The sequence below is a fragment of the Alternaria hordeiaustralica genome, assembly GCF_023758085.1.
Source record: "Alternaria hordeiaustralica strain BMP 2776 chromosome Unknown scaffold_4, whole genome shotgun sequence".
Lineage (NCBI taxonomy): Eukaryota > Fungi > Ascomycota > Dothideomycetes > Pleosporales > Pleosporaceae > Alternaria > Alternaria hordeiaustralica.
Window position 1 is genome coordinate 717,476 of NW_026056776.1, and position 14,298 is coordinate 731,773.

Consider the following 14,298-nt stretch of genomic DNA (forward strand, 5'->3'; position numbering starts at 1 on the left):
TCGGAACCTCCGTCTTTTACCAAAAGGTTACGAGCACGAAGGCATGTGCGCTCATCTGCACTCCCATCAAAATATCATCCGCAGAATCAGATTCTACATTCCTCGAACAAACGTCCTCCGCCATCTTTTCAAAATTCGAAAGGACAGCTTGAATGCTGTCTCCTGGCTGTCCCATCGCCATCTGCGATACCGAGAGGAGAAACGAAAAAGGGTTGGAAACGATGCCATGATCCTTCCGCGTCTCTCGCCTTCCTCCAAAAAGTAAAAGAGATGGGTCTATGTTCTGGCGACCAGAATAACAAACCCATCGATATGATGAGAGATTGTGGATCGAGATTCAGAATACGACCGCGCATGTGTGGAGTCGAGCTGGATATGTCATGGCACACGAGACAGTCAAAACATGCAGAGTACTTCGTCTTTATTCTACGGGGACTTGATGGCTTTCCAAACATTTACATGCCAGGAATTCCGCCCGAGTTCCGTACGAGTGTTTCAAAAACGAAAATGAGCTATTCCCTGGAGACGAAGAAGGCCGGGCAAAATCCAAAACGCAGCTGATAAAATCGTTGCGATGATGAACATCATCACCATCAAAGACTGCAATTCCTATTACTGATGCTCCAGGGTATCAATATCATGGTATCATCGCTACATATTCTCATATGACATGGCTGCCAGTACTTGCTGCGAGGCAATCCGCTGCTAATCCCTCACTCCCTCCCCGGGGGCCTCCAATCAAAAAGATCTCCCGCCTCCGTACTCCACGGCCCGACATCCTTATCCACAACCGGACTAGGTAGCTCGACCTCTCCCATAGCAGCCGACGGAACATTGGTATCCACCTGCAGACTCTGTGTCCTCTTGAACTTCCGCCTAGGATCAGTTCTTTTGATGAGCGCATCCAGTCCACTGCTTTTCTTCTTCTTTGGTTCCTCGGCCACGATGGCAGTGATGGGTGGATCGTCTACGCTATCGGCCATGTTGCTGGACGTCTTTGGTAGATTGCGCTTCTCCCAGTCATCTGCTGTGCTGGGTATCGGTGCGTCGTTTTCGCTTCTTACGCGTCTGAAGTTTCTGCTGGGCGATTTACCTGCGCTGGTTATGTTTGAGACGTCTTCGATGGGGTCGGGGAGGGCTTTGGCTAGGTTGTGGGGCTTTTGGAGGAGAGATGCGAGTTCCGTTGTGCTCATCATAGGACCTTTCTTATTCGCTCGGAGAGGATGCGGCGGAAGAGGTACAGACTCATTTGGAGGGGCTGGAGCTGGTTCCTCCTGTACTAAGGGCGTTGCGGCTGCTTGCTTCTTGGATCGTTTCGGCGGCCGCTTGGGGAAGCCGCCGGTCGAGAGTGGGACTTTGCGAGGCGAAGTTGATGATGTGCGTGATTGTGTTTCAGAGGCTTCAGTATGCGCTGGCGAGACGTCTCGCGATGTTGATATCGGTGGATCAAGGACGGGTACAGGTGGCGATGGGGCCTTGCGCGTTGATGCAGACTTATCCCCAATATTGCTTCTTGGCTGTGCTTTTCGGACAGTCTTGTCTCGTGGAGGAGATTTCGACTTTGTAGGTTGACGTTTAGATGGCGGCTCAATCGGTGTCTTGTCCGCCAGTTTCTTGATAGTGGTAGGTTTGGATTCGGAGACTGTCTCCGAAGGGGAAAATACGGACTGAGGCTGAGGTGGAGACGATAAAATTATTAGTTGCTGGTCCATGAGGCCATGTATAACTTCTGGATCTTCGAGAACACTCGGTGATGGGAGCGGGGGAGATCTGGAGACTCTGGCTCTCTTTGGAGCGAGACTGTCACCATCCTGTGCCTCTGTATTTCTTCGCTTGGCTTTAGCCACCCGTTTCGACGCTACAGAGGCGACCTCTTGTGGCGGATTACTGTTCTGTGATATTGCAGGTGATGGCTCCTTGCTTGTGACGCGTGGTACCGGTCGAGCTCTGACATTGGAACTAGTCGCTCTGGCCTCACTAGCTGCCCTTATGGTCTTCTGAGGCAGCGACTGACACAGCAAGGTTCCGCGCTTTACACCCGCCGACAATCGAAGAGATTTCGCTTTGCGGTTAGGAGGAGGCGAAGGTGGTGGCGGAGTGGGGTCTTTGGGTGGCTGCTTTGTTGGTTGTAAGGCGAAGTCGACGTTCGTCAGGCGATTCGAGGCGCTCACTGGAGGTGAAGATGGTGGCGCTCGTTGCTTCGGAGTCTCCAACGCTCGTACACTGGGTACTGGCACCTTGCCTTTCGGTATTCTTGGGGTTTGTACGGGTGGCTGCTGAGGTACAGCGGGCTGTGGTGCTGGGGTATGAAGTGCGCTCGATCGTGCTCTTGCTCTGGCAAGTTTCGGGGGTGTGCTCGGGAGAGTGACATCGGACAAGTCCGCCGGGTGAGGATCGGACTCGGACTCTATTGTGATGACAGTCGCTGTCGGCGGTATGAACTTGACAGGTTTCCGAGCATTCGCTGTGTCTGACGGTTGTACCTGTACAGCCGAGTCTCTCTTCGCTATGGGGCTCTCTTCTTGGACTGGGCTAGATGCTCTCCAGTTTGTGCGTGGCTGGCTGGTCTTTTGTCTTTTCGGGGTGGGTTCCTCAACCAGCTCATTCTCCTTTTCCTTGCGAGCCTCGTACGGAGATTTCATGGGCTGAGCCTTTCCAATTGGCCCTTTCGGTGTTCCAAGCAGTGTATTGAGCGATTTGTGACGTAGTTGCGATGCGCTTCGCTGGGCATTGGTCGGTGCCACTGACGATGGTCTCTGGAACGGTTTCGGCTGGGAAGGAGCGGTCGGGCGGGGTGGCTGTTCTTTCGTTTTCTTCTCAAGTAGTTGTGTCAGGTCGGTATGTGTGATGCCCATGGCCTCGGCGACCTCTACTAGAGCGCCATTGTTCAGGCTCAGTTCGTCACCCTCCTGCAGCTCGTTGCTGTCTTTGTGATAGGTATCTCCCAGAAAATTCCTTGCCTGGTCATATACCATGACCCGGCTGTTGAAGGTATGGAACTTGAGATAGCCATCCTGCCACCGCTTCTGCTTCCTCTTGACGTCTTGTGTATAGAGGCAACGAAATTCTGCCACGGGCGCGCTGTTCTGGGAGGCGGTGATCGCGGCTATGGTTGAGGCATGCTGGGTATTACGAAGAGGTGCCGTCATTGCGTGAGTATATGGTCGAGACGCGTCGGGGCGTGCATGGGCGGCATAGGGCGGGGTCGTCGTGAGGGTGAAGGTCGAGAGATGTGACGGTGACGCGCCTCGGCGGAACCAACCGCGCCTGCTGTTCCGCGCGCGAGCACGTGGTTTAGCGTCTGCAGACTACGGCAGCGGCTACCCAGCCCTAAGACCCTAATGCCTTGAGCTTTCACCGGAAATACACCAGGGGTACGCGTTTTCCCAAGCTTTTCCACTTCAGTCATGACACGTCTTCGTACCCGGCGGCCCAACGCTGGGTGGCCTTGTACCATGATGCCGTCCGGTCCACAGCTGACGGTACCAAACGCGGGCATCAGGTGTAACCGCAATCTTGAATTCGCTTCCCGCGTCGAGGAGGGGACCTAGCAAATCACTCCTCCCCGCGAGGCTTTCACACTCCACTCTAGACAACTAATCGGTCTAAGCGGTCAGCGAATTGTCGCGACAACCTGGTGCGGGGCCCTTCGGTACCCCTGCTTACTCTCACCTCAATTAACACACAGCAGCGAGCACAGCCACCGCTAGTCGACGCGCAAGCATTACCTAGCCCTCCGCCCATAACTCGTATTATTCTGTCCTTCTTACCTCAGGCCTGCGTCGCACACGATAGCTGCCACCACATCGCAAGATGCAGCGCATGCAGAGGATTACCGGGCGTTTCCTTACGAGGACGCCCAACGAGGCCGATGTCGAGGCCATGCTGAAGGACTTCACCGACTCGCAGGTTATGTTGGAAAAGGTACGTCCGGTGTGGCTTAACATCTCACATTGCTCGGTCCTATGAACTAGTGGGGCCAGCCATCCAAACCCATCACATCCAGTTCCAACCACCCACGTCAATCGACTGCTATGCATGCTATGTGTGGCACACGAGCCGAGTATACACGTTGGCATTGAATCTCCAACTAACCCCCCTCTCAGCTCGAAGCGTCAGCGAAGCAATGGCGGGACGCGTGGACCAACATCCTCAACCACCAACTCACGTCGGTCGAGCTCATATACGCCATCTTCAAACCACTCGGCGGCGAAGGCTCCAACAGCACCCATGCCCATGCAGAAACCCCACCTGCGGTCCTGGAGCGTGTCCATGGCCTACACGAGGCCTTTTCCGAGCTGAAGACCGACATGATGGAGGAAGTCAAGGACATTGACAGGAAATTGGTCATCCCAGCGAAGCTGGCTCGCGACGCCTTGAAGCCCATGGAGAAGGCTATCAAGAAGCGAGAGGATGCAAAGGTCGGTCAGCCTATAGACCACACTGTGAGCCATGCTGATCACGCCATTGCAGGTCGACTACGAGCGCTACAAAAGCCGCTGCGAAACCCTTCAGGCCAAGAAGACGCGCTCGGAACGTGAGAACAGCGCTCTTGCCAAACACGAGGTCGATCTCGAGCGCTCTACACACGCATACCAACTCGCCGACGAGAACCTCCGAGACCGCCTGCCACGCCTGAATGCCGCGACCTTCTCTATCCTGCCACACCTCCTGGCGAACCAGATCGTGCTGCAAAACAACCTGATTGGAAACTTGTACACTGTGCTTCACCAGTATTCACACGAGCAAGGATACCCCGATCCACCACCGGAGCCAGAGGAAGTCATACCACTATGGGATTCAAACTTTACACCACTGCGCCAGGAAATGGAGACCAGCCTGGGCCTGCTGAAGACGGGCAAGGCGGTCCATTTGCCAATGAGGCTACCAGATAAGGGAGAGACGTTGACAGGCTTGGGCATTAGGAATAAGGTCATGCCTGGTCGGAGAGTCAGCAGCAACGACAGTGTGCCCACCATCACAGGAGGCGGAAGACCCCCGCGACCATCCCAGACCTTGTCATCGACCTCCGAGAATGGCCCACCCATAAGCCTCTCTAATAAGCCCTCTTACAGCTCTCTCAGCGCCTCAAAGCCCAAGATCGGCGGTTCACCGCATTTGAGCGCTGGGCAGGGTATGTATGATCGCCGTCTCTCGTCTACATCACAGGCTTCCTCTTACTCGAATGGAACCAACGGTGATTCTTACTTCAACAAGATACCCTCTGCCTCGAACGGGTCAACGCCAACCGGCTATCCCTCGTCGCCAAATCCAGCCGCAGGGAAAAAGAAGCCGCCCCCACCACCACCAAAGAAGATATCATCTTTCCAGTACGAGTACGTGACAGCCATGTATGATTTCGACAGTCTCACGGACGGCGATTTGAACTTCAGAGAAGGCGACCGAATTCGCGTGATCAAGAAGACGCAAAGCTCGCAGGATTGGTGGCAGGGGGAATTTAATGGAAAGCAGGGCAGCTTTCCTGCAAACTACTGCAAATGAACTGGTCAATGAGATGAGATGGGAGGGCTTCAGTGATATCCAAAACTGCATTAGAAGGTGGCGTTACGGTAATTCTGCACTCCAGGGCTCTTGATGGCATCGTCAGCAGCAAGGAGAAATTGAGAAGAAATTCAGTAAATTCAAATTGGGTACTGAGATGGCCATCAGATTCCAATGGCAGAAGCATGCTGATGTGTAATGCACTCCATGCCATACTCAGGCTTGATACGTTATGGATGAGACAAATTGAATTGAGTAAGGTTGACAGCCAAACCGCAACTTTCCTCTTGGTGGTGGCTCGGTACCTGTTCGCTACTATTAATAGTGTTGACGAAGCCGCTCACCAATGGAACCCCCATGGCACACCTGCGTCCGTGAACCAAACTTCAGCTCGAGGCAGTCTAGCCCCCGCCTTCAGCCCCCACCTTCCAGTCCGTAGCTCCCGCGCGCCGTCGAGAAGGCGCAGTTGATGCCTCCCTGCGTCATGAGGTGCCTGCCTGATGCGCGCAGGTGTGCCTGCATCTATGAGCCTCGTGCGACAGCCGCAGCAGGCTCGTCGGCGTCAAGCGTCATATAGAGCACCGCGCCGCACTTCACTCTTATCATAACCCACTATCCTATCGCTAATGGACAGTATGGCTGATAAGATCACGATACAGACGGTACGTGTAGCCTGCCAGCATTGGTATGCTTTGAACGGATGCTTACAAGTACCAGACCAGCGCTTTGACACCGCCCTTCTCTCCCCGTCCCATCCCACCCCCAACCGCTACCGCTGCTACACTCAGTAGTCCCACAACATCGCCATCCGACACCGCACATCAGAATGGTCATATTACTACCAGCCTGGGTCGGACCACGACGGGCCCACAACCGCGTGAGCCCGTGCTGGACTCGGTCATAGCAATACCGCTCACAGCGGAAGAGTCCCTCCCCACTATAAGCGGCAAGAACAACGAAGCATACCTCGCCAACGACGACCCCCGTCAGTTTCTCTTATACGACCTCGATCTCTCTCGCTTGAATCGCATACATGGACACCTATGGATGGCAGGCCGGCCCATGCGCGCCAGGCCATTGCACAGATACACGATGCTGGGCATGGAAGTGCTAGGCACACAACAAATGGATTTACATCTGCTGAAGTACTCGACCAAGCTTATAGTCAAGCCGTTGCCGGAATGGATGCTCAGCTACGAGTTCTGGCAAGATTACATCTGCAAGCCTGCGGATGCGGATCCTGATGACGAGACAGCAAAAGGCCTGTGGGAGAGTGCGGCGGGGTTTCTGGTAAGCTATGTGTGGCTTATCACTACACCGCTGGACTTGAAGATCGCGCACGAGTACACGCTTCTCCCGAGCTTTGTCACCTGGCACTGGTGGAAAGCTTTCGTGAGGGATTTCATGGGCCATGTGGATATCAACACGCTGCAGCAAGTCAACAAACGCTACCAGTTCGGTGATCTCAGGCTGGGGAGGATCAACAGCATTTATCGGACACGTTATGCGCATACGCATTTCGTGAGAGGGTATCTGTGAGTCAATCTCTTGTCCATTGAAAGCAAACGCTGGGGTAGATCTGTCTGCTAACACACCTCAAACAGCTACGGATACAATCGCTACGTGATCTTCTTCCAGCGAAACTTCTCCTGGATCCTCATCGTGTTCGTGTTCTTTAGTCTGGTTCTATCAGCCATGCAAGTTGGAGTGGGTCTGGAGGAACTCAAAGATAATCACCATTTCCTTGATGCCACTTATTACTTCGTTGTTTTCAGCATGGTACGTACTCGCATCGCACGAGATGAAACATTGTGGTGGCTGACTCTCTTCAGATATCCGTGGTCGTCGTACTGGCATTCGTTACGATCGTTTTTATCGGCATCTTTCTCTTCAACATGTACAAGGCTATCACGCATGCGGGGAGTACACAGAAGTGGAGACTTAAGATGTTTCGGAGGAATCAGGAGGAGGGTAAGGATGCTTGATATGCGTCGCGATGAGATTTCCATGATTGACGGCATTCATTTCTTGATACCCAATACTTATTAAATCAGTATTTCAATCCAGTCCAACAATCCATACCAAAATTCCCCATTCTAACTCTCCTCATCCCGTCCCTTCTCCTTCTCCAGAGCCACAGGGTCCACATCCTCTTTTCGCTTCGCAGCCCGAAACATACCACCATGATACCACAACGCCAACACTGCAGCCATCGCCGACAAAGCCGACGGCACAACCATCGCCACTTTCAAAACCACACTATACTGCCCCTCAGGCGCGCTCACCACTTTACTAACTGCCATACCGATTCCCCCGAGACTGTTCACGAACGCAGGAAAGAAAACCCAGTTTATCAACCACTGAACCTTCCTCTGGTATTTCCACCATAGATACAACCAGCCTAGTAGACCGACGCAGCAGGCTAGGGCACAGAGATGAAACGAACCCGAGATCTGTATAGCTGTAGGTGGTAGGTCATCACACACTTCAGGACAGTCCCAGTATTCCTCATATTCTATGCATCCGGCGTATTCGTCGATGATGTTGAGTTGTGGGAAGAACGATGGGAGGAGGATGTAGCCGAGGAGGGTACACCAGGAGAAGATCTGCGCGAGGAGTCTGTCGGTGTAGGAAACGCTGTCGTTGTAGGAGGCGGGTTTCAAGAAGGATCGCAGGCTAAAGGGCATGGTGTTGTTGCGTGGGTTTCGCTGGTGTGATCTACGCGTTGGGTTTTCGCGTTTCGTGCTGGTGAGGCCTGGGTTGAGGATTACGTCATCGCCTGGGCGCGACGAGGCGAGGCGGCGCTGGCGCGTTGTGTCTACCTAGACGAATTCTGGGCTCACGGCACGGTTCTTGGTGTTTGCATCAATCCTTTCCTTCGCAACGGAAAAATCGCTTTTGGTACTGGTGAGGCCTGGGATGGATGTTGCGTCATCGTTTTGACCCTTCTCGGCGCACGATGAGGGCGGCGCGAGCGCGTTGGGTTTGCCTCAACTGTAAGGCGATCCAAACCATCACACCAACGATCTCTGTGCCTACGGCACGGTTTCCTAGTGCATCAATCACATCGACCTTTCCTTCGCGATGGAAGAATTGCTTTTGAAACGACGAAGCACGAGAGTATTGTTTGGGATGTTTCGAGTACCTGTAATGCTGCGGCGTGATGATGCTACGACGTCGGGACGTCTTCACAACTGATCACCATCACAGGGCTGGTGGAAACTGAACGGCAGCTGATGTGGCCGCTACTAAATGTGTGCGAAGTCAGAGACATTCGAGAGAAAGAAGAAGATGCACAAGAAGACCTTTAAAGCACAACATAATTGCGACACCAGTCCGATCGTCACACCATCTGGCCGTGAGATTATAGGTCCGAAAAAGCGATCTCATTCACGTTCTGGAAACACGAAAAGACGTTGAGGCCGGCAGAGCAGGAAAGATCTTCACAAATAACGGTCAAATGCCTGCATATCACAGCCATTGAGCCATATCCTTTCCGGCGCGGAGCAACCGTATACTAGCACTCACAAGATACAGCCTCGCATAGTATCGGCAACACGCCATCGGGTTCGGCTTCGATCCTTCGGTTTCGGCGCCGTCCATTAACATACCGCCCAACGAAGATCCCTGTCTTGTCCTATATACCCATGTCGTTCCAAACGACTTCTGTGACTGCAGGTCCCGCCATGCAGACATACTGATTATTTCCGCCTATATTGCCAGCCGAGCAGTCGGGTGTGCCAGTGTGGTATGATCGCAGCAATCAGGTACCTTTGCCACATGGAGGGTAAGACGGACGTGTTATCGGCTCCGTCTTACCAGTTGGTATACACCCAAGCGATGGCATCGAATTTGGAACCGCTACATAATAGCTTTTATCTGATCCTTTTCTCTCTGCGTGGTTGTCGTCGACTGCTTCATGGTGTATTCGCCATTTCTGCTACATCATGTCTAACAGCGTTGCTCCAGAGGCTGTCATTGTATGTTTAATGTACTTTTCTTTTCTGTCATGACTCTGCTAACGTATCTGCAAAGCCCATCGAGGCGACCCTTATGGCCTTGGCCATATTCTTGGCTTCTGGTCGGCTGGTTCCCCGCCTTTTACAACGACAGTATCCTACTGTTAGCGACAGTCTCTTGATAGCATCTATCCTGGATGCCATTGGCCTTTTCGTCACCGACTACCTGACGTACATATGGGGTGGTATGACGGATGATGCAGAGGCATCGACAGCTCGTGTGATTGCTCTCAAGAAGGTGCAATTCGCCGGCAATGCATTCTACGACACTGGCATCTACTGGCCAAAGTTGGCAATCCTCGCGCTATACTATAGGCTCATCCCTCCGACGATGCCGTGGTTGCGAAAAGCACTTTACGCAGTGACCCTTTTCACTGCAAGTGCCATGGTATCGACATTCTTTCTCGACACTTTCTGGTGCGGGCGCCAGGTCTCTTCGAATTGGTCCCCTGATGAGGCAGCCTGTAATACCTTCAGCTCCAAAGAAGTTTTCAGGATCGACTGGAGCCTTAATATCACCTCCGACGTGTTCAGTGAGCAATCCCGTATCATCCAGAGAGCGCATGGATCACTAACGTCGGACCAACAGTCTTCGCGTTGCCATTTCCTCTACTTCGTTCACTACAGCTCCGGCGTCGCCAGATTTGGGGTCTTGTAGCGACATTCTCACTTGGCATTGTCACGATAGCAATGAGTGTGCTTCGATTCGCAACGATAGAGGTCATATACGCCTGGACCAACGTCTGTAAGTGCATGCAGTCAAACACAACTTGAACTATCGCTAACACATGTATAGACGTCCTTTCCATGACCGAAATGGCCGTCGCCATCATGGTAGTCTCATTGCCGTCGATGAGATCTTTCCTACGACGCGGCAGCCTCTTCTCCTCGAACAAGAAATCGCACTCTTCTGGGTCTCGCACGTATGGACACCAAACACCAGCATCCGGGTCTCACAACTTTTTGCGTCCCTCCAGAAGAGGCAAGCACACCGCCCGCGTGCATACAGATGAAGACTCAGGCAGCGAAGTAGAGCTGAACACCATGTCAAGGAAAGATGTCATCTACGAGACGCGCCGCGTTAGCGTGCAGTTTTCAAAGTCGCCTGATGAGGAACACGAGATTTCCGCCAAGTACCCATGAGGGTGGTTCAGGAGTCAATTCCATTGGGATGTAGCTAGTCGCTAATAGCAGCAAAAGCAAAAGTAATTCGAAGGATTGAACAAAATCTATCTGTACGAGGTTTAGCAGCCGGGTCATCTCAACATACATTGTAGTGTTACTTAATAGACCCTTGCCGTTGGGCTGACCACTCGCATCAACCCGGAATGATTGCGCTACCATCCCGCCCACTGCGGTCCGCACACGCCACCAAAAACGCCGCCGAGCGGTATATTCACCCAGCCGAGCCGCAATAGTCCATGGCTCCGTGGGTTTCAATCACCTTTGCAAATACTCTTGACTGTGCCGCATTGCTGCCGTCGAAGCTGTGGATCGGCATTGGCCGAAGGGTCTGCATGCGGGAGGCCTCGTTTGGCAAAATTCATCCACCGGTTCGCCTAACCGAACACCAAAGGAAGCTACGATGCTTGACCAAGCTTATCAGCAGCGAAGGGCCGAACAAAACATAACCACGAATTAGAGGTTACACAGCCTTGATGCTCAATCAGATATCCGTTGCACAATCCAGGAAATAAGAACTCAAACCTTCGTTCCATGCGCCTGAAAAGCCCCTCCCACCACAGACCGAACCCACCGACACGGTACAGCCGTGTGTGGTAAGGCGCAAGGATCACAGTTGGAATCAGCCCATCTAACACGGCAGCCAGAACGCCTCTATTGCAGGCAAACTTCCGCGCGCCTGCATGCAGGGCTCACCCATTGCCATGCGATTCGACAATTCGAGGACAGAAGTCCGACCCCAGTTTCGCATGATAGGCGGTAGAATTCTTTGCCCAGACATACCCTCAGAAGCTATGGTATAATGGTAGCGCGGCAGGATATAGTACCCTGCATGTTATGGGAATTGGCTCAATATACATACTCCTTGCAGTACGCTGATTGAAGCGAAGTGCGGCGCAACTATCTATCCAACGGCCTTTTATCCTGACTGTTTCGTGACTGCTGCTCTGTCACACCACAGCAGCATCGAAGATGGCACACTACATTGATGGGAAAGACTGCATGGTAAGTTAGTTGGTGATACAACAAACAGATCTGCGAAGAGGAAACACGGTGCTGACTTGTCACAATGTGATAGATCTCAGAATGGATCCTCCTGATCTTCGCATACTGTTTCGTCGCGGCGCGCATGTACACGCGCCTGTTTCGTCTGCGCTCGAGGCTGGACGCGTCGGATTATCTGTTGTTGGCTTCTGCGCTGGTTGCGTTGGGGTTGATCATCTGCGATACACTCACGTATCAGATGGGTGTGCTGGATGAGTATGAGACGTCGGAGAAGCTGTCGAAGGTGAGTCGTCCTTGTGGTAGTCGCACTCCTCGCATACCTAACTCGTTGCGCAGATCTCATTCGCCTCGAACTACTTCTACGATGTCGGAATGGGCTTCCCCAAACTCAGCATGCTGGCTTTCTACTGGGCATTCTTCAACCTCGCTGGTCACCCAGGACTCCGCAAGATGCTCTTCGGTATCACGGCTTTTGTCGTCGCGAGCTACCTGACCATCCTTTTCGACGATACCTTCTTCTGCGGCACACCTGTATCCGTCCAGTGGTCTCAGGAGGAGGGCGCTTGCTCCGTTTTCTACGCGCCAGAGCCGTTCATCTTGAACTTCACTCTCAACTTGGCTTGCTACCTCGCGGTCTACGCAGTTCCAGTGGTGCTTCTGATGAAGGGTGTATTGAGGTCGTCGGCTGGTGTTGGTCTTACATTCGCGCTCGGTGCGCTCACTATTGCCTCGAGCATTGTGCGCTTCGCTTGCCTCAAGATTGGGACAGGACAGGAAAACCTCGTTTGTAAGTTCGCCATTCCGTGTGCTATAAATCCTATGCGCGACAACGAGGCTGACATTATCGCTTTCAGATCCTTTGAGTATGGTGGAGATGACTCTCTCAATCATTGTTGTTGCGCTGCCGGGACTCAAGCCACTTGCGAGGAATACTAAGGTCTAGATGCTGGATAAACAGTGGTCAGTGTGGGGAAAACTGATTTGCGATTATCAAATGTAGACTGGAGCGGCAAAAGACTTCGAACTGGCCTTAACGCTCGTAATTTATTTCTAGAACGGCCGCGTGCTCAATATTGGTGATACGTTTATGCTGTGATGAGCCGCTGTGAAAGGCTGTGAGGCAAGCTTCCAGCGGGTGGAATGTAGCACCTTCCTAGCGTGGTGGTGCCTTCCTTCTGATCAGACGCGTAAATATACGCCACTATCTACTACGGCACTGTTCCTCTGAGTTTCGCTCTTGGACTAATCTACTCGTGCATCTAGCACCGCGCTACGTACACTATATATCTACAAACCCCGAAGCCATTACTACTGGATTGTATACGAATATGCCGTTAGCCACAACGCCTTCCCGCAGCCAACACCAACAGCATCGGATTGGCGGCCTCGCCACACTCAGGCGTCTGACGCAAGACCTCCGCTCAACCTTCTCAAGGCATTTACAGGCCACATGGGACGCCTTCAGTCGCTGGATAGCCTCATCAATCTACGCTGAAAGACTGCTATCTGGAAATGAGATTCGTGTTCTCCACATCCGGCCCTCTTCTAGACGAAGTCGACGACTAGAATGCGAACTCAAGCTTGTCAACCTCGATGAAGCACCTTTCTACAACGCACTATCATACGTTTGGGGGACTGACCCACCCAGCGTTACGATCGTATGCAACGGTCAACGTCTCAAAATCCGAAAAGAACTTTCGCATGCTCTTGTACGGTTGAGGCTTGAAGATACCACGCAAATCATCTGGGCTGATGCCCTTTGCATCAATCAGGACGACAACCAAGAGAAAAACCATCAAGTTCCTCTCATGAGCAAAATTTTCTCGCAGGCAGCGAAGGTCAACGTCTGGCTCGGTCACGGTGATGAGATTGTCATCAAAGAAGCATTTGAGTGTTGTAGGTTGGTTGCGAATGCATGCTGGGATTTCAGCTTGGAACATGATATGGATCTCGACGATGAGGAAACCCACGGAGCAGTAGAAGTCCCAATGACCATCTTCACATCTATGGCATGTAGTAGTCTGACAGATCTGTTCGAGCGCCCGCTATTCTCAAGAGTTTGGTGTATACAGGAAATTAAGTTGGCGCAAGATGCACTGGTAGTTTGGGGCGAGCAATACTTACCCTGGGCGGAGGTCGGTCTGACAGCGTTATGGATTTTCAACAGGAGTTATCGGATGGCCAACAGCGATGAAGCCCCAAGAAATCTACTAGAAGAGTTGCGCATAGGGGACGCAGACACCATTTACGAGTTGAATCCTGGTAGTTGGTCACTTCTCGAAACATTATCGAGATTCCGCAAGTTCCAATCAACAGATCCAAGGGACAAGGTGTACGGTCTGATTGGCCTTGTTAGATCTCCGTCAGACGGAGATCTAATGATGCCAGACTATGAGAAGAGTACAGCACAGGCCTTTACCGACACGGCATTGCACACTATCACTAGTACTAAAAACCTAGTGGTCTTTACGCACGTAGCACACCATGCAGATTACGACGGAGATTACGAATACCGGTCATGGGCACCACGTTGGGACATTCCTCACAATAACACTTTCATAGGTCACGCCTTCGAGGCCCCTGAACATGG

The 14,298-nt window shown here is 52.5% G+C and overlaps 5 protein-coding genes across 5 annotated transcripts; 4 read left to right on the forward strand and 1 right to left on the reverse strand.

The window, feature by feature from the left end:
* Positions 1 to 713: 713 nt before the first annotated feature.
* On the reverse strand, positions 714 to 3,149 carry J4E84_003027 (uncharacterized protein; the record flags this gene model as incomplete). The annotated part of the gene is made up of 1 exon (XM_049385645.1): positions 714 to 3,149. One exon carries the CDS (start codon positions 3,147 to 3,149, stop codon positions 714 to 716), a length of 2,436 nt encoding a protein of 811 aa, XP_049246522.1.
* Positions 3,150 to 3,813: 664 nt separating this feature from the next.
* On the forward strand, positions 3,814 to 5,502 carry J4E84_003028 (uncharacterized protein; the record flags this gene model as incomplete). Its single annotated transcript, XM_049385646.1, has 3 exons — positions 3,814 to 3,924; positions 4,107 to 4,421; positions 4,474 to 5,502. The coding sequence occupies 3 exons, from the start codon at positions 3,814 to 3,816 to the stop codon at positions 5,500 to 5,502; spliced, it is 1,455 nt and encodes a 484-aa protein (XP_049246523.1).
* A 635-nt stretch (positions 5,503 to 6,137) lies between these two features.
* J4E84_003029 (uncharacterized protein) lies at positions 6,138 to 7,487 on the forward strand (the record flags this gene model as incomplete). The annotated part of the gene is made up of 4 exons (XM_049385647.1): positions 6,138 to 6,164; positions 6,220 to 7,037; positions 7,107 to 7,281; positions 7,335 to 7,487. The coding sequence occupies 4 exons, from the start codon at positions 6,138 to 6,140 to the stop codon at positions 7,485 to 7,487; spliced, it is 1,173 nt and encodes a 390-aa protein (XP_049246524.1).
* A 1,962-nt stretch (positions 7,488 to 9,449) lies between these two features.
* On the forward strand, positions 9,450 to 10,664 carry J4E84_003030 (uncharacterized protein; the record flags this gene model as incomplete). Its single annotated transcript, XM_049385648.1, has 4 exons — positions 9,450 to 9,482; positions 9,538 to 10,054; positions 10,111 to 10,266; positions 10,318 to 10,664. 4 exons carry the CDS (start codon positions 9,450 to 9,452, stop codon positions 10,662 to 10,664), a joined length of 1,053 nt encoding a protein of 350 aa, XP_049246525.1.
* Positions 10,665 to 11,946: 1,282 nt separating this feature from the next.
* On the forward strand, positions 11,947 to 12,651 carry J4E84_003031 (uncharacterized protein; the record flags this gene model as incomplete). Its single annotated transcript, XM_049385649.1, has 3 exons — positions 11,947 to 11,991; positions 12,045 to 12,495; positions 12,563 to 12,651. 3 exons carry the CDS (start codon positions 11,947 to 11,949, stop codon positions 12,649 to 12,651), a joined length of 585 nt encoding a protein of 194 aa, XP_049246526.1.
* Between the last annotated feature and the right edge of the window lie 1,647 nt (positions 12,652 to 14,298).